Source organism: Pectinophora gossypiella, chromosome 7, assembly GCF_024362695.1.
Source record: "Pectinophora gossypiella chromosome 7, ilPecGoss1.1, whole genome shotgun sequence".
Classification (NCBI taxonomy): Eukaryota; Metazoa; Arthropoda; class Insecta; order Lepidoptera; family Gelechiidae; genus Pectinophora; species Pectinophora gossypiella.
The window spans coordinates 15403136-15425911 of NC_065410.1; the positions used below are offsets into that span (position 1 = coordinate 15403136).

General features: G+C 38.4%; 2 protein-coding genes across 3 annotated transcripts in view; both read right to left on the reverse strand.

The window, feature by feature from the left end:
- LOC126368383 (neutral ceramidase) overlaps positions 1-22776 on the reverse strand; it is a 354827-nt gene that overhangs the window by 174990 nt on the left and 157061 nt on the right. The gene's annotated exons all lie outside the window — the stretch shown is intronic.
- Positions 3763-22776, reverse strand: part of LOC126368395 (ATP-binding cassette subfamily G member 4-like) — a 118796-nt gene continuing 99782 nt past the window's right edge. The window contains exons 5-11 of the mRNA XM_050012364.1: positions 20276-20435; positions 12597-12784; positions 8826-8979; positions 8205-8373; positions 6493-6593; positions 5652-5807; positions 3763-4863 (exon numbers count right to left, since the gene is read on the reverse strand). Coding sequence (XP_049868321.1) covers positions 4474-4863; positions 5652-5807; positions 6493-6593; positions 8205-8373; positions 8826-8979; positions 12597-12784; positions 20276-20435 — 1318 coding nt within the window. The 3' untranslated portion in view covers positions 3763-4473. The remainder of the gene's footprint in view (positions 4864-5651; positions 5808-6492; positions 6594-8204; positions 8374-8825; positions 8980-12596; positions 12785-20275; positions 20436-22776) is intronic.

Genomic DNA, 22776 nt, shown 5'->3' on the forward strand with positions numbered 1-22776 from the left:
TCTTTTATGTAAAATGTTCAATAATCAACAAAAATATAAACTAAATCTAAATGACTAAACTTCAAAATCAAATAATATCGTCTTTATAGCACACACATACAAGAAACATTTTAAAACATACACAAGAAAGAGAAGAGGCTTATACTATTTCCGAATAAATCTTCTTACTGTTACAAAGACAACATAAAAACGAATTAAAAAAAAATGATAGTACAGATTAGTACAAATCCTGTTCTAGATTGCAAGCCTCGGAACCATCGTAATCAATACAGAAGCGGAGTGGAACTACCATTCAATTAACGATGGATATTCCTCGCAAGCGCATAAAGGAAAGAACCTTCACTACGCCATGGGGAAGATGCTTGGAGGATCCAGTGGGACTAACTTTATGCTCTACGTCAGAGGAAATAAGGAAGATTACGCCAAATGGGTGGAAATGGGTAATCCCGGATGGGATTGGGAAACAGTCCTTTATTATTTCAAGAAAAGTGAACGAATGACCAGTGAAGCCATCATAAACAGCCGAACAGGACCTTTACATAACACTGATGGATATCTTGGAGTTTCCAGACCAGACTGGGGAGAAAGATCCTCTAAATACTTCCAAGCTTTTCATGAAAATGGTCACAGAATTCTCATAGATAACAACGACTTTAATCAATTAGGATATTCGCAACCAAGCTTCACTATAGACGAGCCATTCCGTCAAAACACTGCACTTGCCTTTCTGACACCAATCCAAAATCGTAAAAACTTATTTGTTCTTAAAAACTCATTTGCTAGAAGGGTTCTATTCGATAAGAACAAAAGAGCAATTGGTGTTGAAGTGAATGTTCATAATAGGAATATTATACATTTGAAAGCAAAGAAGGAAGTGATTTTATCCGCGGGGGCTCTCAACAGCCCTCATATTCTCATGGTTTCTGGTGTTGGCCCTAAAGAACATTTGAATGAGAATGGAGTAAAGGTAGTTTTAGATTCTCCTAACGTCGGGCAGAACTTTCAAGACCATCCTACAGCTACAGTAACTCTAGCTGGTAAAGCAGACTTTACATCTGTTATCGATAACATAGACACTGTAACAAATCTAGACAAGTTTCCCTCACCTACTATATTGGGGCACGTTTCTCTCGATAAATCGAATAAAAGAGGTGCTCCTGATTATCAGACAATAGTATTTCCGTTACCAGCCGGTACCATAAACCCTGTTTTAATATGTAAACAAATATTTAATTACGAAGATGATATATGTGAGGCAGTAGCAAATGCCGGTCAAAAACGCGAGACCATTTACGCATTGGTGAATTTATTACACCCAGAATCCAGAGGACAGATAAGACTGAAGAGTTCTGACCCTGAAGAGGAACCTTTAATTATATCAGGTTATTATACCAAAGAGGAAGATTTAGAAAAGCATGCGCTTTGCATGGAAGACTTCGTCAGTGTAATCAATACAACGTTCTTTCGACAAAACGGGGGTTTCGTTGTGGATTTTGGGATTAAGCAATGCGCGCACTTAAGGTTTGGGAGCCATTCATATTGGAAATGTTATGTATTAAATCTTGCGCAAACTCTTTGGCATTTATCAGGGACTTGTGCTATGGGACCTGAAGGTAAAGGAGTTTTAGACGAAAGATTAAGAGTTAGAGGAATTAAGAATTTAAGGGTAATAGACGGGTCAGCTATACCTTTAGTAACAAGCGGAAATACTAATGCTCCTATTATTATGATGGCTGAAAGAGGATCTGATTTGGTAAAAGAAGATCATGGAATTCCAAGTGTGCGTTTGGCGTTGTAAATTGAATTATATAAGTTACTCCTATATTATTTAGCAACTAGCTATTTATATTACTTTATAAATATATCTTTGTTGTCGAAATCTTAGTATTTCTTCCAAAGCATGGAATCGGACAATCAGGGGGTCTTAAAATCCCACTTTGTTGCAATCTATCTAAAAACATCCAAATAGCAATATTGCTTTTTAAATGACTTATTCAATAATAATTAATCTAAAGCAATAATGTGGCCTTTTTAACCCCCCAAGTGATTTAGCCCGAAATGTCCTAGCCAAACAAAGAACACTTCTGTCCTCAAAGTGACGAAGTGAAGTGGGTCTCGCAAAGTGATTTCAACAAAACTGAAGTGGGTCTTGCAAAGTGATTTCAACAATGCCGTTGGTCCCGGGCTACTAGCTCAAACATTTCCACCAACTCGCACTGGAGCAGCGTGGTTGAGTATGTTCCATATCTTCTCCAGTAGATTGAATCTGTATCTAGCAGTTAGACGTTTATAGGCTGTTTATGTTTTATATTATGTAATCTTCGTTGCGAGGTATACTTACTCGTTGCGGGGTATAATAAAAGCCATTTTTGTGTTATCATAAATCACATTTTATTAAATACCGTTACTACCCTGTATACAAAGACCATTCGTATATCTATTTGCAGCTTTTTGTACTTGCCTTACTTAAAATAAACATTTTAGGGATTCAAATAATTGTTTATATGTATATTATGTAATATAAAAAATCCAAACACTTTGTTCAACAAAACACGAGTTTAACTGTTAAAAAAACATTTATATACATACACAATATATTACATTCTTCTATTTTTTTTTTGTATATTGATATCAACTCAGAATCATGGTCTGAATCAACCACAAACTCCCTGTATATAAAAAATATAAAAAAATGAATTAAAATAGTAAAATAAACAAACTTGCGAACAAACAAAATAAACAAACTTCGAGGTGTTTCCGCTGCCATAACCTGGCTATCATAACCGCGCGCGATGCGATAATTGAGCCAATATAATTTGTATATTTATCGCGTAACCAATTGAGTTGATTCATTTATCGCAGCGCGATATAGGTTTTCTTATTGATGACTTGCGACTCTACGCATCCTATGGGTGTGGATTTATGTGTATATACCGTAAAGTACGTATATAGTATGTTTTATTTATCATACCTACCATACCTATCATACCAGGGGTTGAGCGTTGGGCTCACGATCCGGAGGTCCCAGGTACGAATCCCGGTGGGGACATATCACAAAATTGTGATTCCTAGTTTGGTAAGGATATTACAGGTTGATCACCTAATTGTCCGAAAGTCAGATGATTCATGCCTTGGAAGGCACCAGACCAGGGTTAATGGGGTTGGTAATCCACTTCACAGCCCACACGATAGAAGAAGATAATACGAGTTAACCCTGTATATCACAACATTAATTAAAGTAGGATGTATTGATTACGATTTTACGGCAAGAATAGCATAGTCTTTGTTACAAAATAAAAATAAAAGATGACGATAAAAGTTGTATCACAGTCGGCATACTTATTAGTTAAGAAGCGGACGCGGTCGGCAATTTTTCTTTATTCCGAGTGACAGTTCTTGAGCTAGTGCCGTACTTCACTTACAATAAGTGAAAGAAAGGGATAGATATACAGTGTTTTAAGTTTACGTGGTTATTATCATAATTTAAACACATAATAACGGGTTCTTACCGCGTTCAAAATAGGGATATGAGACTCCCGATATTTCGACACTGTTGAAAGTGCCATGATCACCCGGGTTTGTTGTGTAAAGAACCCGTTATTATGTTTTAATTAGGGATAGATATAGTTGTAGTCCTGTTATAATTATGTTGATAGGTACCCAAATCGGCACCATTCTTGTTTTGACAGAACTCTTTAATAAAGATAAAAAAAATATATTTTGTAACTTTCTTGTTCAAAAACGCGAATGCAATTGATGCAAAGAGAGTATGAGGACCTTAATTGACAAAGAGTGGAAAAAGCAGTATGTCATGGAAGTGTGACGTCAGAAATTAAGAACATTTGAAACATTTAAAAAGTTGCCTTTGAAGCATGTTACTCGCTCTTAAGCGACGTAAGTTTCTTCTGGTGGGTTAAAAAGCCCATATCGAAGCAATTCATCTAAAAAGCAACATTGCAATTTGACATTTGTATAAAAGTAAGTGCCTAATGCAAACAAATGTAAAATAGTGTTATTGGTTTTTTAGATGAATTGCTTCGATGTGGCGTTTTTAATTCCCCTTTTCTCAAACGTATTGTAAGTTCATTTTACTTACTACCAAACAATTTCCATGAAAATCTTTTATCGACCGCGCAGTATACTTAATTGTATTTATATGTATATAACATTCTGTAACTAATATTAACTATTACATTTATTACATTCACCACATTGCTTATAACTACTAAGTTTAATTATTATTAAATAAGTACAAAAGAATAAGTAATTTATACCTTATTTATAAGTTTAATAAAACAATATAATAATTATTATTACAAAAAAGTAGATACCTACTTAATGTTTTATTGAGCAACTTTATGATATTTTTAACCTTCAACACGCTATAAAACTAAGTAAAAAAATATATAAAAATAATCCTCGAATGCTTGCCAAATAACAGAGAGTTTAACTATTAAAATATAAACCTATACATTAACTGTGTTTTATAAACCTACTAATCCTAGTTAAGAACTTATTAGAATACTCCGAAGTTAGTTGGTATCTTAGAGCTATAAATGCCACGGTTCTATGCACGATCGTGAACACGAGGAGTGCTACGAATTGGACGTAATAAAGGTCTTTTTCCATACCCAGATCTCTTAAAAGCATTTTAGGGTCAGCGTATAGGCAGAAGGTGTCTGGGCATTCCATTAAAGTCCTGTTGGAATATAGGGCTAGGGAAAACCCTGCGACACCGTATCGGAGGTAGGAGCCTGACATCAAGGCGCGCATGCTTGGCTCTATGAAACGCCCGAAGCCCATTCCGTAGCAGCAAAGGGCCAAGAGTGGCGCTGCAGTCGCTGGGCCTATTATGGAGCCGTTCTGAAAATAAATAAAAATGATAAAAAAATAACAGCCTCCGTGGTCTAGTGGTTAGAGCGTTAGGCTCACGATCTGGAGGTCTGGGTTCGAGACATTGTCGAAATCACTTTGTGAGACTGTTCTTTGTATGGTAAGGACTTTTCAGGCTTGAATCACCTGATTTTCCGGAAAAGTAAGATGATTCCGTGCTTCGGAGGGCACGTTAAGCCGTTGGTTCCGGCTATTAGCTGTAAAAACATCTCCACCAACCCGCATTGGAGCAGCGTGGTGGAGTATGCTCCATACCCCCTCCGGTGGATTGAGGGAAGGCCTGTGCCCAGCAGTGGGACGTATATAGGCTGTTTATGTATGTATGATTAAAAAATCTGGTTTGTCAAAAAGTTTATTCGTGTAAAAATAACGTTTGTCACTTGGCCCACTGTTTTGTCAAATTGCGTCTGAACCAAGTTGCAAGCGATCATGACCTAGGACAGATACATAGACGATAAAAACACCTTATGACACGTTATGTCACATAACGGGACATATCAATCCCATACATTATCATTGTCTTAATCGTTTGCACCTTGGCTAGCATGGCAAGGGGATCCCAAAGTTTTTCAAAAAGTCAAAGATCTTTGATTTAAAACAATTCATCATTGAAACATTTCATGCACCGTAATTAATTCTGCAAAGCCAAGAAATAACTAATTTCGCGGAACCTTGATGACTTTTCAACGGAAAAAGTTTCCCGAATTCTGCGGGTGCAGCTTTCGGAATTGCTGATTTGAGATCTCTATTGTACTCACAGTAGCGCTAAAAGCAGAACCAACAGCCAGCCCGAGCCCTTCAGAGCAGAGCGCGATCATGATGCCGGTGATGGAGAACAAGCTGAACCGCTGCCACTCCAACACTTGGCCGGACATCACATACGCTATCACTATGAACACCATGGCCAGCGACACCTTGAAAAAGCCAGGAAAAAAATTCAAATTAAATTTAAAAATATTTTTTTTCAGTAGGTAACATAGTTAGACTTTGAATCGTCAAATTAACCACAACGAATGTCTCATCCGCTTCAAACTACTGCAGCTTTTCACAACCTGTATAGCAAGGGAAAAGCTGCAAAATCATCGGCACACTGCCCTAGACGTTCTTTAAAAAAATACACAATTTCGTAATTTAGCTGCCTGATATCAGTTCTCAGACAGGGAAAATCGTATAATAACCTCCTTGACAAAGTTTCTGTTTAATTACTCGATAGTTTTACTCGCCTAGTTGTCATTAGTGCTGATACTAGCAGACACAAACTTAACCTAATTTTAATTTGACACTTAAACTAGTACTGTCCTTCACTTACAATAGTTACAATAACTACAAGAAAGAGATAGAGCTACTTTTAGTCCTGTCAAAGGTTAAAATTGAGTTGGGGGTTGCCCGAATCGGCATTATCGTTGTTCATTTCTTGTGTTGGTTAGTCAGGTTTGTCGCTAAGTTCTTTTGTAGATCCAGCCAACTGTGTTAGGCAAAACTGTACTTGAAATAAATTCAAGTCTCGAACCGGAACTCCCCGATTGAGAACCAAGCCGTTGTACCACGGGAGCACAGTGACTAAAAACCTACGATAGGAAACGTTAAAAAAAAGGTTACCATAACAGGAAGGCTGGCGAAGGTGAGTGCAGCGTAGTAAGCCTTGAGACTGTACCAGCGGTTGAAGTACTCACGGCGAAGGAGACGCACCTCCATTGGAACTGTAATCATGAGAAATATTATAAAATTCACCTTCGTAATTCCTACACGAGACAGCTGTAAGTAGGAAGACATACAAATGTGCTCAGATTTGAACAGTTAACTGGTGAAAACCTCATATTATACCAATTTTAAAGGATGTTTTTATGAGGCCTAGAGCCACACCCTGGACACTTCATACAAAACACCTCGTTTTACACAAACTACTACACACTACTGCAATGACAGGAACTCCTAAGATGGATGTGATAATCTGTGTGATGACGGTTCTTCAATGCCGAATAAAGATTGACCAATAGGATATTTAATTGGATTAAAGATAAATCTGCAAATAGGGCCAGTGTAGATGATCAACAATCAATCTTATTTTTCTTTTTACCTTATTTTCAGATATCATAACATAAGCTTACGATTCTATCCCAATTCTAGGTCAAAGATAAATTATGAAATTTTGGATCTAAAAGTGACAAAAAATGTTTCTTTTTTTCTATTTAACTTATTTATGAATTTTAATAAAAGAAGAATGTAAATAAATGAGACATTTTGTCACGTTTTTCTATGAGCCGTCATAGGTTGTTTTTTTATCAGATTCCATAGTAAAAGTAACTAATTTGACTACTTGGAAACTACCCTAATAGGGTAGTCCATTGCAAGATACTAAGTACCCTCACCGAGAATGATCTAATCGTCAGTATTCGGTACGGTGTCACTGGCACCCTGTATAATTTCACTTTACTTTTCGTTCATAAAACTCCGAAAAACTTCTCTCTAATGCAAAATAAAACACCTCCCCGTATAAATTGAAACAAGAACTATAAAACGGGGAGCTAAAAGAGGACATTATGATTCATGAGGCCACGGTTTATCATCTCAGAAAGGGAAAGGTCTTGTCGATCGCTTTATTACTTTTTGGGAAAAACCTGTAGGTAACCTTGCAAAAAAGTTGGTAAACATAGTGAGAAAATGATACATACGGTATGGGATGTCCCATGCTTTTCTATGACATACTTTGCTTTTACACACTCGTGTCTTAATGATTTTTGTTTTTATAGCACTTACCTGTGCTTAGGGAATGACACAAAGGGAAAATTTAAATCGAATAAAATTCTGACTCGGCTTGACTTGAACCCGTAGCTCTTGTCAAGCCGTGATGAGCCTGTTAACCGTTACACTACCGGGTGCTCCTCCTGTCCATGAAATTAACTTAATATGTGGTCCAAATAAAACTACATTGTATTTTTATACAGAACTCTACTTGTAAGATAGATCGTGTATCGAGCAAATTCTAAGAAGCGAAGCAAATTCATCATCATCATCATCTCTATGGATATCCCGTTTTCACAAGGTCCGCTTATCTAACGTGAAGATTTGACTGGTCAGACTTTTTACAGAAGCCATTCCAACTCGCGAAGGGAAAATAGCCCAATACAGGTTAGGTTAGGTTAACTTACCTCCGAAACGTATTTTTCACGAACGTGTCTGGATGTGTGTGTGGAGAGTTATGAAAAAGTGGCTTGTGTAATAAAATATTTTGCTTTTGACTGATAGTAAATTGTTGAAAGAGTCAAACTCACAGAAGAAGCATTATACGAAAAAGCGGAAGAAATACTTACACAGCAAGACAGGAATCATAATATAGGTGTACATGAAGAATACGAGACAAGAGAGGCAGAACTTGAAGTTGACGATGGGGACACTGCCATTGTTGCCGACCATGAAGAAGATACTGCCTAGCAGCAAGGCTGATATCACGTGGTGGGCTAGCTGGATCCACAGGGACGTCTGAAAGACGGAGAAATAAAAATAGATTAGATGCGAATTAGCAAACTGAAAATAAATAAGGATACATTAAGTAAAATAAGCCGCGGTAGTTGGAAGAACTCTCGCCGAGAGGTCGCAGATGCGAATCCCAAGACGAGCCTTCTTCTATCTATCGTGTGGATATCAGGTTACCTTCCTCATCAATCCTGTCAAGATTTTTTATTGAGTCGGCAAAGGCCCCTGACGTAACTCATGTGTTGACTACGTGCTTACATCAGTAAGTACCTCACCAACTGGGCAGCTAAGCACGGGTCTTATATGCTAAGGCATTTCGAAAACAAAATCGAAAATCATTGGTTTAGGCACGTCCTGAGCTTCGAATCTGAGAGTCAAGCGTACGTCCAAGTTGGTTACCACGGCTTCCATTCTTGAAGGATGGACGCCATGCATATGAGGAATCAAAGAAGACTTACGGCATTCCTCTTGTTTTGTATGAACATCCGCTTGGTGAGGATGAGGAACTGCGTGAGGAAGGTGGTGGGGAACTCCATCTTCTGGAGCTGCTCCTTGGCCACGTGCTCTCCGAAGATGCGCTGGATCGAGTCGTCCGAATGCAGGACCGGTTTGCTGTAACAGAGTTTTTTTTCTTAACATTGGCAAGATAATTTTAAAATAGCATCACGCCTATATCCCCGAAAGGGTAGGCTGAGTTGTACAGTATACATCCACTCCTCGCCAACTATGCTTGAGTCCCATGTTATTGCTGTTAACCGGCTGAAATCCTGGAAATGGTTAGGTTTGGGTTGGGAAAGCAGGAGTAATTTAAAGCCAGAGCTGGGATTCAAACCCGTGTCACTACGAAGTCACGCGAGCTCCGAACTGGACTATCACGGATTTTTACAAAAAAACTATTACAATAAACTCTGTCCACACATAAGGGTGCGATCCTACAGAGGAACGCAGGCGTATTAAGTATATTTATGTAGAATGATGATAACAGCCTCCGTGGTCTAGTGGTTAGAGCGTTAGGCTCACGATATGGAGGTCCGGGTTCGATTCCCGATGGGGACATTGTCGAAATCACTGTGAGACTGTCCTTTGTTTGGTAAGGACTTCAGGCTTGAATCACCTGATTATCCGAAAACCACCTGTTGGTCCCGGTTATTAGCCGTAAAAATATCTCCACCAACCCGCAGTGGAGCAGCGTGGTGGAGTATGCTCCATACCCCCTCCGGTTGATTGAGGGGAGGCCTGTGCCCAGCAGTGGGACGTATATAGGCAGTTTATATATTATGAATGAACTAGACAAATAGCCCAGTATGCATCGTCCTTGACGTAAGGCTTCTAATTAATTCCCACGCATGGGCATAGAATAAGGAATAATACTATGTATAGAACGGCAATTCTCCGCTCCCCATCAGCGTCTGAACCTGAACTACGTTTACCCCCTCAGTAATTGTTACGGTGTCACTAACACCCATATGTTGTATTGTATTGTTACTTGTATGTATTTGTATGGGGTGTAACTGGTGTAAGTGACATGGTAACGAATACTGAATCTGAGAGGGATGATTCAGCTCATTATTCTGAGTTAATATCAAGTGGAATTTTCCATCGCAAAAATATAGAATTTAAAATAATTTAAAAAGTAACTAAAAAAAAACATGAATTTTGCGACTGAAAATTCCATTTGATATTAACTCAGAATCATGGTCTGAATCATCCCCCTCAGTATTCGTTACGGTGTCACTAACACTCTGTATTTAGAGAATGAATTCACCCAATTCTATCGACGATATTTGTCACAGTTCCCCAAATGGACAAGTTGGCTGGTTAGTAAAGGGCTAATGAACAATTAAGTAAAAGTTGTCAACAAGTTCAACAGTTCTTTACTCTCTTCAAGTTCTCCAAGTTTTACCGCTTTTCCTTACCCTCATAAGGGTGGGATTGAAAGGTGAATGACTGGATTAGGGAGAATTCACACGGGGCTTATCTGTTGATTGATAGTTTCAACATACTTATTCCCATTATGTCATATAACAACCACTCAGAATAATTTATCTTAAGTGCAGTTTTCACTAACACAGTTGGCTCGATCATTATAAGTAGACGGCGATACGGTTCACTAACAGAAAAGTCTGTTATGTGTGAGTTAGATTATCTTACGATGGATGTATCTCTGACTATCCTATTATATACATAGATATAGTCCTGAGCTTATGATATAATAATATGTCATATCACAAAACATAGTGAGTCATATATGTGCAACTTTTTTGACGTGACTCATTGTAGGTTAGCTTCAGATGGCATCAACTATTTGGCTGGACAAATGGGGAGCGGTGAGGGCTCTCACCCGGTAGTGGCATGTTAGGAGGATGATTCAGACCATGATTGTGAGTTAATATCAAGTGGAATTTTCCGTCGAAAAATTAATGACAATTTTAGTGTTTTGTTTAATTATTTCCAGGTCCATACTTTTACGACAGAAAATTCCACTTGATATCAACTCAGAATCATGATCTGAATCGTCCCTCAAAAGTTTTTGTTCCGATGTCACTAACACCCTGTCTACATGTCGTGATTTTTACGTCGACAGAACGTTACCGCTCAGAAAGGTTGTTCAAGTTATGATAACCCTTCGATCACGAAGCGATAGCGTATAACACGTCCGAATTAAAAGAAACACGTTACGTCAAGGACAATGCGTACCTCCTAGGTATGTCAATTTGTGCGAGTTACAACGACAGGAAATCGCAATCGTAACGTCTTGCAACATGATGGCTAACCCCCCAGGCGCGGCGTTACAACGGAACACACGACAACAACAACGACAACGGAACGGTTATTCTTTGTCTCATAAGTAATGTTGTGCAACTTTATTTGTAAAATTAGTTTGTTTTTTTTTGTTTTTTTGTTTTTTTTTTTTTATTATTATTATTATTTTTTTATTATTGTTATTATTATTTATTTTTTTTAAATTTTTTAGGTTGTTCTAGTGATTAGGCTTCCACTGTAAGCGATGCGTGTGTATTTCTTTTTTCTTGGTTTTATATATATATTTTTTTTTTGTCTCACCTATTACTTCTATGCTATCAACTATTTGTGGGGATCTATAATTGGCTTTCTGTTACTAATTTAAGGATTAGACTGTAAGTGAATGCTGTTGATCTCCCTAATAATAAATAAATAAATAAATAAATAAATAAATAAATAAATAAATAAACACACTCATAAATGTGTTTCCTTTTCTGTCACTCAGAAACGTCATTAGTTAGAGTGAGATACTGCGACCGCACGTAGCGACACCGAAGAGGCGGCAGTCGCGATCGGATGCTTTTCTCTAGGACGGTTCTGAATGACAGAAAATGATGCAGTGCAGCTAGGTGTACTTCAATCTGTGCCATGTGGCCTCACTCTTAGCTCTAAACACAGGTAGACATCTACTAAAGCAAAGTACAAAGACATTCAAAGTTCGTTCACACCAAACATCAAAGAGCAAAACATTTCACGACCCCTAAAATACTCGAAAAGTTACCGTTATAACGGAACTGATATTGTGAAAGTTAACAATTTCATAAGTCGACTTTATAACTACTTACGGCTATTAACCAGTTGTAAGTTCTCGTATTCCCTAAAGCGAGATTGTTAACTTCGATGTAATATGGAATTGGATTTGAAGATATTTCAGAATCCGTAATAGTTAGGAATTTGTTGCGTCGTTCTTGATATGTTTATGACCTTTATATTGGCTTCTAGTAGGGCCACATTAGGCGCTTTATGCTTATAAGATGGGAAAGTTAAGAAGTAATTCTGCTCTAGAAAGTACTAGAGTTAGGTGTTAGTTATTACGTGTGACAGAAACTAATCTCTCTTCTACGTCCCTAGTTAGTGGCTTACTTATAGGCAATGTTATTTGTTGTGTCAAAGATATATGAAGCTCTTTGCAAAATTTAAGGGCCCAGTCTTCGGTTGCAGTTGCTATTACGTCAATCTAAGTGCCCAAATGACTCGACACTGTCTTGGGCGGAAGAGAACCGTATTGACCACTTTTTTCTTATGTAAACCAGCTAAATGTGCCCTGAGTCGAGGTTCTCGCTCACCAGGCATCCTCAGGCCTGTTGTCTTAAATTCTGTACCCAGTGAGAGCCCTCAGCGCTCGTCATTTGTCCGGCTAAGCATGCCATGCCATCTGCGGTGAATCTACAATAAGTCCATTGAAAAAATAAAACAAAGGTAGGTACCGTCCGCCTCTAGCGGTGATCCTGTCGAGCTTCCTGCATAGTTTCCCGTTCTGACAGAGCTCAGACGTCTGCGCTGCTGCTTCCATGTCCGTCACCAGGGTCTCCAGCACGAAGTCTGCCGGGTTGTGTGTTGTGGGGCACACGTGGCCCACTTCTGACAGGAATGGCACTAGCAGAGGCGCTGCCCCCTGGAAGGAAGAAATAACCTCAAAAATAACAGTATTTCTCCACTATTTAATGGATATTATTATACATATAAACCTTCCTCTTGAATCACTCTATCTATTAAAAAACCGCATCAAAATCCGTTACGTAGTTTTAAAGATTTAAGCGTACATACGGATATAGGGACAGAAAAAGCGACTTTGTTTTATACTATGTAGTGAAGAGACAATCAGTTCTCGAAAGTTTTATTAATTTGCGACACGATCTCAGTGACATCCTATAAACCAATAGACTCACATTCGCTAAGGAGATTTGCAAAAAAGCTTCTGAACCGGTCACCAGGTCGTGGACAAGCCGTGCACGAGATAAAGTATTAGGGACGAAGACGCGTAAACTCTATTAACAACGTAAAATTATTATGAAAATAGCATAGTTCCTTAAGTTTTCCTATTTAGTTGCCTACTTATATCACGTAGAAAGCTCTTTGGAAGTTGAACACAGTTTGCAACTAGTTGTAAACTAAACTTTCGTCGCCATTTTCATAATTTTGCCGGAAGACTCTTGATCGCCGCCTGAATATTTTATTTAGACTTTATATTGTGAAAAGGAATATTAAGTATATTCAGAAAATATATTATATGTCACTGGTCTTGTGGCAGCGTCGGTTCGAACTTCGGTACCGGACTTGCACCAATGAGTTGTTATTTACCTTAAGTGCAGTTTTGACTAACACAGCTTGGCTCGACCATTATAGAAGGCGACACGGCTTACCACCTGGTAATCGACAAGCATAAAATTTATGCAACACACGTCAATTTTAAGCACAAATCTAAAACAACCGTCTAAAAATTTTACATTGGCCAGCATACGTCAAACGGTTTGCATACCAGCGAGATACCTTTTTGATTCGCCTGGGTTATTCATTCATTTACTCATTCTTCCTAAAATTAAGAGCTGTCAATCATCCGTCCCTTTCCTTTTCGGCGGATAAGAAAATTACAGGTTTAACTTAAAGTAAAATTATAGGAGGTGTCTGCAGGAATCGGGCCCAATGTCTGTCTATATATGTCTGCCTATCCTCTGGTGTTGCAGTGAAGAAAAACAGAAATCGTTCGGCTGCTTATCAAATTCAAAAATATCTTTATTCAGTATAATATAACATAGTTACACTTTGAATCGCCATTTTTTATATAACGTACGTCTTATCAGCCTAAAAAGACTGCAGTTTCTAACAAGCTGTACCTATAGCCGAGGGAAAGAAGCTGTAAGAAAAAGGTCATCATCAATTTAAGAGCCACGCTCTTGTCGGTGCAGCAATTTCAATTCCAGTTTATCAAAGGTCAATTCCTTGACTTCCCTATAAGACACGACGTTAACCTTTTCTTTAATCCATGTAAGCTCTTTTTGGTCTTCTCCTTCCTCTCTTTCCTTCTAGCTTTCCTTCTATGTTTTTAATAAATTGATCGTATCCTATTAGGTGTAAAAAGGTAGGAAGCCAAAAATACATTAGTAGGGGAACCGTGTTACCCAGAATTTAGCACGAGCGAAGCCGCAGGCAAAAGCTAGTTATAATTATAAAATATAAATTCACGTAAGATAGTCCATAAACAGCCTATCAAGATTCAACCTTACAGTTATCGCACGTAAAATGTTTTATTTGAATTATACAGAGTCCGCCCCTGTTTATGAAGGTGCTATGTACTTATTATGATAACTCAATTTTATGTCGACTTAAAAAGTTATGCGTGCGAAGGACTGTTGAAGTTTGTATTTTGTTTCGATAAAATTTGATTTACGATACTTTGATATTCAAAATATAAGTTGAAAAACTATAATATGCATGGGAACAAGAAAATAGGTATATTTTTCTGAAATTCTTCCGAATAGTGATGCTTAGGAGATAGCCGTGGTCGCATGCCGTTGTAAACAAACTCTTAGGACAGATTGGCATACGAACATAGCTATCTCCTAAACATCAGTATTCGGAAGAATTTCAGAGAAATATACCTAATTTTTTGTTTCACTCCTTTTAGATCGTCATTTTCCGTAGTCGGATTTTAGTTTTCAATTTTTTTTTATTATATTAGGTCGCTGTTAACTATTACTTATAAGGTGCTATGATAAATAGTATATTTTACCTACCTAATCTGGTTTGACATCAAAGATTTATTTTCAGAAAGCTCATTTCTTATAAAGTTCGTAGTACTTGCAACGTAAAATAAATAAGAACCTACTTTGTAGATGTAAGTACCTACTTTTTAATATTTTTAAGAAGCCTAGGTAGTAAAAGTAACGAACTTATATTATCTCATTTATTGTAGCAAACTTGGGTAAAACCTAATTGTATTTTTGATCCCAAGCCACGTCGAAGTTGCCGAATCAAATTACCTCACGGAACCTCTCAGATGTGTCTCATCAAAGTTATAATTTTCATAAAAAATACGACACATCAACAATTCTCTAAGTGTAAAAAACGAAATTCTTACCTCTAAAGTTTTCCACTCGCGAAAATAAATTAAAGCAAGTAAGGCTGTTAGCTAAAGGCAGTTACTTATTATCGAGTGATGCTGTGTGGTTATAATATTGTTATTTTGACGTGACGAAAGGACCATGACTGTAACTGTATGACCCTTCCAAAAGATAATTTATATCATTAGTATTTTTAAAAAGATTACCAATTAGTTCCGGCCAAGTAGTTAAATGCTATTTGCGGCAAATCTAAAATAAGTCACGTCAAAAAAGATGCCAATTCTAAATTCAAATTCCATGGGGTTTAAAATTAAAAAAGGTTTGTCGAAAATCGAAATTGGAGGAGGAGCTCAGTGGCGCAGCGGTAAACGCGCTCGGTCTGCGATTGTTGAAGTTAAGCAACTTTCGCAAAGGCCGGTCATATTTTTTTAGGTGGTCATCCATCCGACCACAAAAAAAAAGTTTTCAACTCGAGCTCCTCCGTGCTTCGGAAGGCACGTTAAGCCGTTGGTCCCGGCTGCATTAGTAGTCGTTAATAACCATCAATCCGCACTGGGCCCGCGTGATGGTTTAAATCCCGATCTCCCTATCCATCCATTGGGAAGGCCCGTGCCCCAGCAGTGGGGACGTTAATGGGCTGATGATGATTTTCGAAAATCGAAATTTGAGTTAAAATCCCGAGTTCCGGCTAAACCCCGCGTGTTTCGAGAATGTCGCCATAGAACAAAAATATAAACTCACTAATTTCGAATGAGATATGTCTGGAATCTGTTGATGAAGGGGGACGTTTTGATTCATTGTCCTTTGCCGCAAATGGCATTAATTACTTTGCCAAAAGTCTTGAACAAATGAGCATGAGGGGCTCTCACCCGGTACAAAATTTGAGGCAATAGCGCTGAGGGTGATCAGCGCGAACTTCGGCTCGGGGTTGAGAGGATTATATTTCAAAGAATCCTTTCGATAGCGATAAAAGCGCTGAATGAGCGATAGGGGTAGTATTGAACGAATTATATCGTTGACAGCGACTCTCCGAACGGCGATTCTCGCAGACTCGCCGTAGCGGGAGTCACGGCAAGTGGCTTGACATCCCGTCTGTCATTTGCATGTAAGTACAGTTCAAAACACAATTTTAATCAAGCTACATACAATATTTTTTTCCACTGAAATAATTGCATTTTACAACACAAATATCCACCTCTGTTTTGTGAGTCCTCGTGATAATAATTACATAGAAAACTGAAAATTATGTCAATGTTCCCTCATTCAGCGCTTATCGCTATCGACCCACTAGGGTCGATTAATTCTTTCAAATATTTTTCCTCTCAGACGACGCCCTGAGCCGAGGTTCGCGCCCAACTGGGCACCCTCAGGCCTGTTGTCTTAAACGTTGTATCGGGTGAGAGCCTTCAGCGCTCCCCATTTGTCCGGCCAAGTAGTTAATGCCATCTGCGGCAAATCTACAATAAGTCACGTCAAAAAAAAAAATGTGACCTATTTTCAGTTTTTTTTTTAAATTTATTTATTAATGAACAACCATACTTAAACAGCTGATATAGGTACGTCCCACTGCTGAACACAGGCCTCTCAATCAACTGGAGGGGTTATAGAGCATACTCTACCACGTCGCTTCACTGCATGTTGGAGCTGTATTACGGCTAATAGCCGGGACCAACAGCTTCACGTGGACTCCTTTTTCCGACAAAAGTTCGCTGACCGTTTCATTAAAACACCAGAGTAGATAACCCTTTCAATAATAGTGGTCTAGTCTCCGATACACTCGTCTTTGGACCGCTTTATTCTGACTCCATGTAAAAACGCCTTTACCTCGCAAGTTCGCCGCCACAATAAATATAAAACTTCCCCACAAACTATTACTTCCATCGTCGCCTTATTGCGAAAACTTGCCTACTTACTTACCGCAGAAGTTGTCATGGAAAATGATTTATTAAGTTACAGGAAAACATAAAATAAGCTTTGGTTTGTACGTGACCGGGTTAACCTTAAGTTTACGTTAGAAGGGTGGTTCTGTGTGCTTAGTGTTATGTTGAGCAATATGTTTAGGTTCGCCTCAGGCACTCTTATGTCATCGTCTCCTAAACGACCTCCTTGGTCCAGTGGTGCGTTGGGCTCACGATCCGGAGGTCCTGGGTCCGAATTCCAGTGGGGACATATCGCAAAAAAAATAATACTTTGTGGTCCCTAGTTTGGTTAGGACATTACAGGCTGATCACCTGATTGTCTGAAAGTAAGACGATCCGTGCTTCGGAAGGCACGTTAAGCCGTTGGTCCCGGTTACTACTTACTGATGTAAGTACGTAGTCGTTATATGAGTCATGTCAGGGACCTTTGGCGGCTCAACAGTAACCCTGACACCAGGGTTGATGAGGGTGGTAATTCACCCCACAACCCACACGATAGAAGAGAAGAGTCTCCTTAGCATTATCCCGATTCTGCCGAGGGTTGTCTGGAAGAGATCGCTCTTAGCGATAAGGCCGCCTTTGCCCACTTTAGAATAAGTTTATCCTGTAAATGTCTTGTAATTAATTTGTGTGTAATAAAGTGTTTTATTATTATCATGTATGTCGTTTCCATATCTCGGGACTATGAAGTCCCGGACTTTTGGAAGGCATGTGTGGGGCCGAAGCCAATACATAGATACCCCTTAAGACAATACAAGGTACCTACGCGTACCTAACACGAAGAGTTCTCAGGTCCGATTTTTTACAGAAGCGAAATGTCTGATATTTCAACGCGCGACGGGAAAACCACAGACCAACACAGGTCAGGTCACCTCCGAAACACATTTCACATCTCTGGAACTGCAAGTCAACTACATTTAAGTTTTAGGTTTCTCTCGCAGCGGCTATAGAAGTTCACTGTACCAAACTAATTAGCGAGGATGTCAATGAATCACAAACTTTGACCCAAATCAGATTACTTATGCAACTCTACAAACCGCAAGCAACCAGAAGACATCTTGCAAACTTCCACTTGGATTTGAAATATTATCACCTTAATAGCCTAATTTCCAACTAGTTAAAACAATTCCTTTTACTAAACGTCAAAACACAAAATTACTATGGAATTTATATGAAAAAGAGCACTGTGACGTCATAGAAAAACGTGATAAAATGTCGGAATGTCGGGGTTATTATTACGTTTTTATTGATTAAAATTAAAGTACTTAATCAGAAGTCATGTCAAATATATACAGAGGTATTTACGTAGAGGTATATAACTACACATAACAATTCATGTTTGGATCATACATAATTAATATCACGTGGTTTCTGGATTGTGCCCGGTTAATGACAATAGGCTCGCACCCTTACATGACGTGACGGAAAAGTACCTGATACATTTTACACGCCAAATTAATCCAGATAAAAATAAATATACGGGACCGCAAGCAGACACTATTAAAAAAAATGTCTGAATTATAAAAATAAACGAGCACAGTTACCCAGGCCGTATCGTTCCGGATCACGCAGCGTTTTCCACCGAAATCGCATTACGAGTTTAATTGAAAAAACCATCGACCACGTAGCACGTAATATTTGGATTTTATCGTCGAGACGCATCGCCATATCCGGGATATTCCGGAATATTCCAGCCAGATCATTCTGGAAAATACCAGTGGATTCCGGCTGTGGTATTTTGGGAGCGATGAATTTTATATGCGTCCGCTTGTCGCATGTTAAATTGTGCTCGAAATGTATGACCGCCCATAATTTCAGTGTATAATGTGATGTCGAGTCGATAAATTGAACCAATATTGATTTTCAATGATAACTACATGCTGACGAATCGGTGACGTGTGAATTTGAAATTGTATTTAGAATAGGTACTTACTTAATTGAAAATGTAATTTTATATAGACCAGCTTTCCACCTATGACTGTTTCTGCGTGGACTTTTATCGCGTTTGTACATACATACATTACCGGGATAAAAACTATTCTATGTTCTTCCTTAAGGCTTAAATGATCTCCATTTAAAATTTCCTCCAAATCGGTCCAGCGGTTTAAGCGTGTGGTGCGGGGCAGAGAGTTACTGTTCTATACACATTATTATTCTGTATTCTATGATTATATTTTACTCATTTTAACACTGTGACATAAACTACTTGTCATCATCATCATCTCCCTAGCATCATTCCGATTATTCAGAGGGTCCGCTTACCTTACCTGTAGATTTGACAGGTCCGGTTTTTTACAGAAGCGATTGCCTGTCTGACCTTCCAACCTGCGAAGGGAAAACCAGCCCAATACAGATTAGGCCACATACCTCCGAAAAATTCATTTCTCGGGAATAAACTACTTGGCATTGGCCTTTCAATATTAACACGCTCGCTGTGTAATTGAAAATCAGATATCAACCCTTCACGTCAGAGTTATTTTTCGATAAACACATTAGAATTTATGTACATAGACACACTATGGCAAGAAAAATGTGCCCCACATATGGGCCATGCATGTATGAGTTTCCATTTTATTGGCCCATATGTGGTTCATATACAGGGTGTTAGTGACATCGTAACGAATACTCAGAGGGATGATTCAGACCATGATTCTGAGTTAATATCAAGTGGAATTTTCCGTCGCAAAATTCATGTTATTTTTTTAGTTTTTTTAAATTATTTTCAATTCTATACTTTTGCAATAAAAGATCCACTTGATATTAACTCAGAATAATCAGCTGAATCATCCCTCTCATTATTCGTTACGATGTCACTTACACCCCATACAAGTACATACAGTAGCCATACAAGTAGGTATGGGTGTTAATGACACTGTAACGAATACTGAAGGGGATGATTCAGACCATGATTCTGAGTTGATATCAAGTGGAATTTCCTGTCGGAGAAGTCATGAAAATTTTAGAGCTTATTTAAATTATTTTCCGTTCCATACTTTTGCGACGGAAAATTCCACTTGATATCAATTCAAATTATGGCCTGAATCATCCCTCAAAGTTTTCGTTACGATGTCACTAACACCCTGTACATTGAATATTTTAATAGTGATGACACTTTCGCAACAATACCTGATAACAGCACATCCCTCGAGCCACGACATAGACACGATCAAACAGCGCGAACAGGGACGCTGATGGCTGGTGGATGGTGCAGATGATCGTGCGACCCTGGCGCGAGAGCAGGCGCAGTAGCACCACCAGCTGTCTGATAGAGACCACGTCCAGGCCGCTGGAAGAGAGAGAGAAATAGTCTATAATGTTACATAACACATAACGTAAATTCACGATTGTATCCCAATTGAGATAGTCAGAGGTACATCTATCGCAACATGAACTAAGTACCCACCAAATATTTTAAATTATTGCACAAACACTGCAGGTTATTCTAAAATACCGCCCTCTCTCGTACCTGGTTCAAAGGTAAGTAAGTAAGTAAGTATAATATTCATTTCTCATAAAAAATACAGAAAATTTTGTTACAATAAAAACCCCACAAAACCAATTCCATTCAACCAATTTCATTCCAATTCCAGGTGTCCATTATACTGGCCGCGTTATTTCTTTCTAACAAGGCCTGTTTTTCTCTTTTCTTATAATACACACTCGTAAACAACCTTATGACTACATCTCATTCGGGTAGTCAGAGGTATATCAATGACAACATGAACTAAGTACCCACACCTCATCGAGCTTTCTATTAGATCAACGTGATAGGCGGTGAGCCGTATCCGCCGTCTGTAATGGTCGAGCCAACTGTGTTAGTGGAACTGTTCTTAAGATAAATTAATAACTCATTGGTGCAAGTTCGGTTCAAACCGGCGCGCAGCACTCTTCGTTTCTGAAGCAAGCTGACGTACCACAGAACCACAGTCTTTACGATAAACAAATAACTATTTTCTGGTTAGTTGTTTGACAGGGTATTAAATACTTCATCATCAGCCCATTAACGTCCCCACTGCTGGGGCATGGGCCTTCCCTATGGATGGGTAGGGAGATCGGGCCTTTAACCATCACGTGGGCCCAGTGCGGATTGATGGTTATTAACGACTGCTAATGCAGCCGGGACCAACGGCTTAACGTGCCTTCCGAAACACGGAGGAGCTCGAGATGAAAATATTGTTTTTGGTCACCCATCCAATGACCGGCCGATTAAATACTTAATCATGAATAAATTAATAAAAAAAATAATAAAAAATCTTTAATAAAAAAATCTTTAAAATGAATGTATTGTTATATCACAATGGCATTACTTTTTGTGAGAGTAATAAAGATTTTATTATTTTTAAATTAATAGCTATTTGCTGTCGTCAGATGCAGAACATAGTATCTAAAATACATCAGAAGGATTAAAACTTAGATTGCATTTTAGCTTGGTCCAAAGTTTTTCACGAATAAACTCTGTTTAAGTATAGCCGCTCGGGTAGAGTAGGGTAAGTAAATAGCGAAGTAGTTGCATTTTAGTGTTTTATTATGAAGTAAAGATATAAAAAAATGCTTGGAACACCTATTTTACTAGCTTTATTTATAGCTCATAGTTTTTCCTATAAATATTTTTCCGAGTTCATATTTTTAAGTACACAGTTTTCTATATTAAAATCCAAGTTGCAGCAAGCTATCTTTTACGTTTACGACTAGTGACTTCCTGAGTAAAATTTTTTTTTACGTGACCTATTGTATACTTGCCGCACATGGCATTAATTACTTGGCCGGACAAATGGGGAGCGCTGAAGGTCAAGTGCCAATGTTACATGTTAATAAAATGCCAGCTATCTCACAGATAATTGCGTATATATGCAGTTTTGTCTCCCTAGCGTTATCCCTTATTCACAGTATCATAGTGTTAGTGACACCGTATCGAATACTGAGGGGAATGATTCAGCTCATTATTCAGAGATAATAATAATAGGGATAACAGCCGACTCATAGCAATTATGTCACAGCCTGTAGCCTGTAACTACATATTTATAAATGTAAACAAATATTGTCATATATTTAAGGCTTTAATGGTACAAAATAAAGATATTAAAAGATAAAAGAAAAAAAAAGATCAAGATTTTTCCATCGCAAAAGTATAGTATTGCCACCTGAATCATCCCCCTAAGTATTCGTTACGATGTCGCTAACATCCTGTATATTCAGCTGTGTGTGTATATTATATAATATATATTGGCTATAATTTTAGCGAAATTATCTACGTTCAAAAGCAAATACATTACGAAATCAAACACGATTGTCGAATGTCGGTAGCGATTACCATGGTGCGTTCATTCGTGTATCCGTTTCCTCTTAACTGGCTTTTGTTTAGATCCGCACAAATAGATTCTGTAAAGGCCTTATTTTCAGGCTTTGTCTATGTCTAACCAGGCGTATATTCCGAATCCTAGGACTATCTGGTCCGATAAAATGGAATTTGTAATCTATCGGTAGGCAAGCGAACGATTTTGCGTTGTGTCGTGAATTATCGCTGTGTTCCGCTTTGTTGTGTTGAGATTTAGGTACAAACTCTATTGGAGTGGCTGATAATCAGTGATCGGATTCAGGCGAATTTAGGTATACTTACCTAAGTTCAA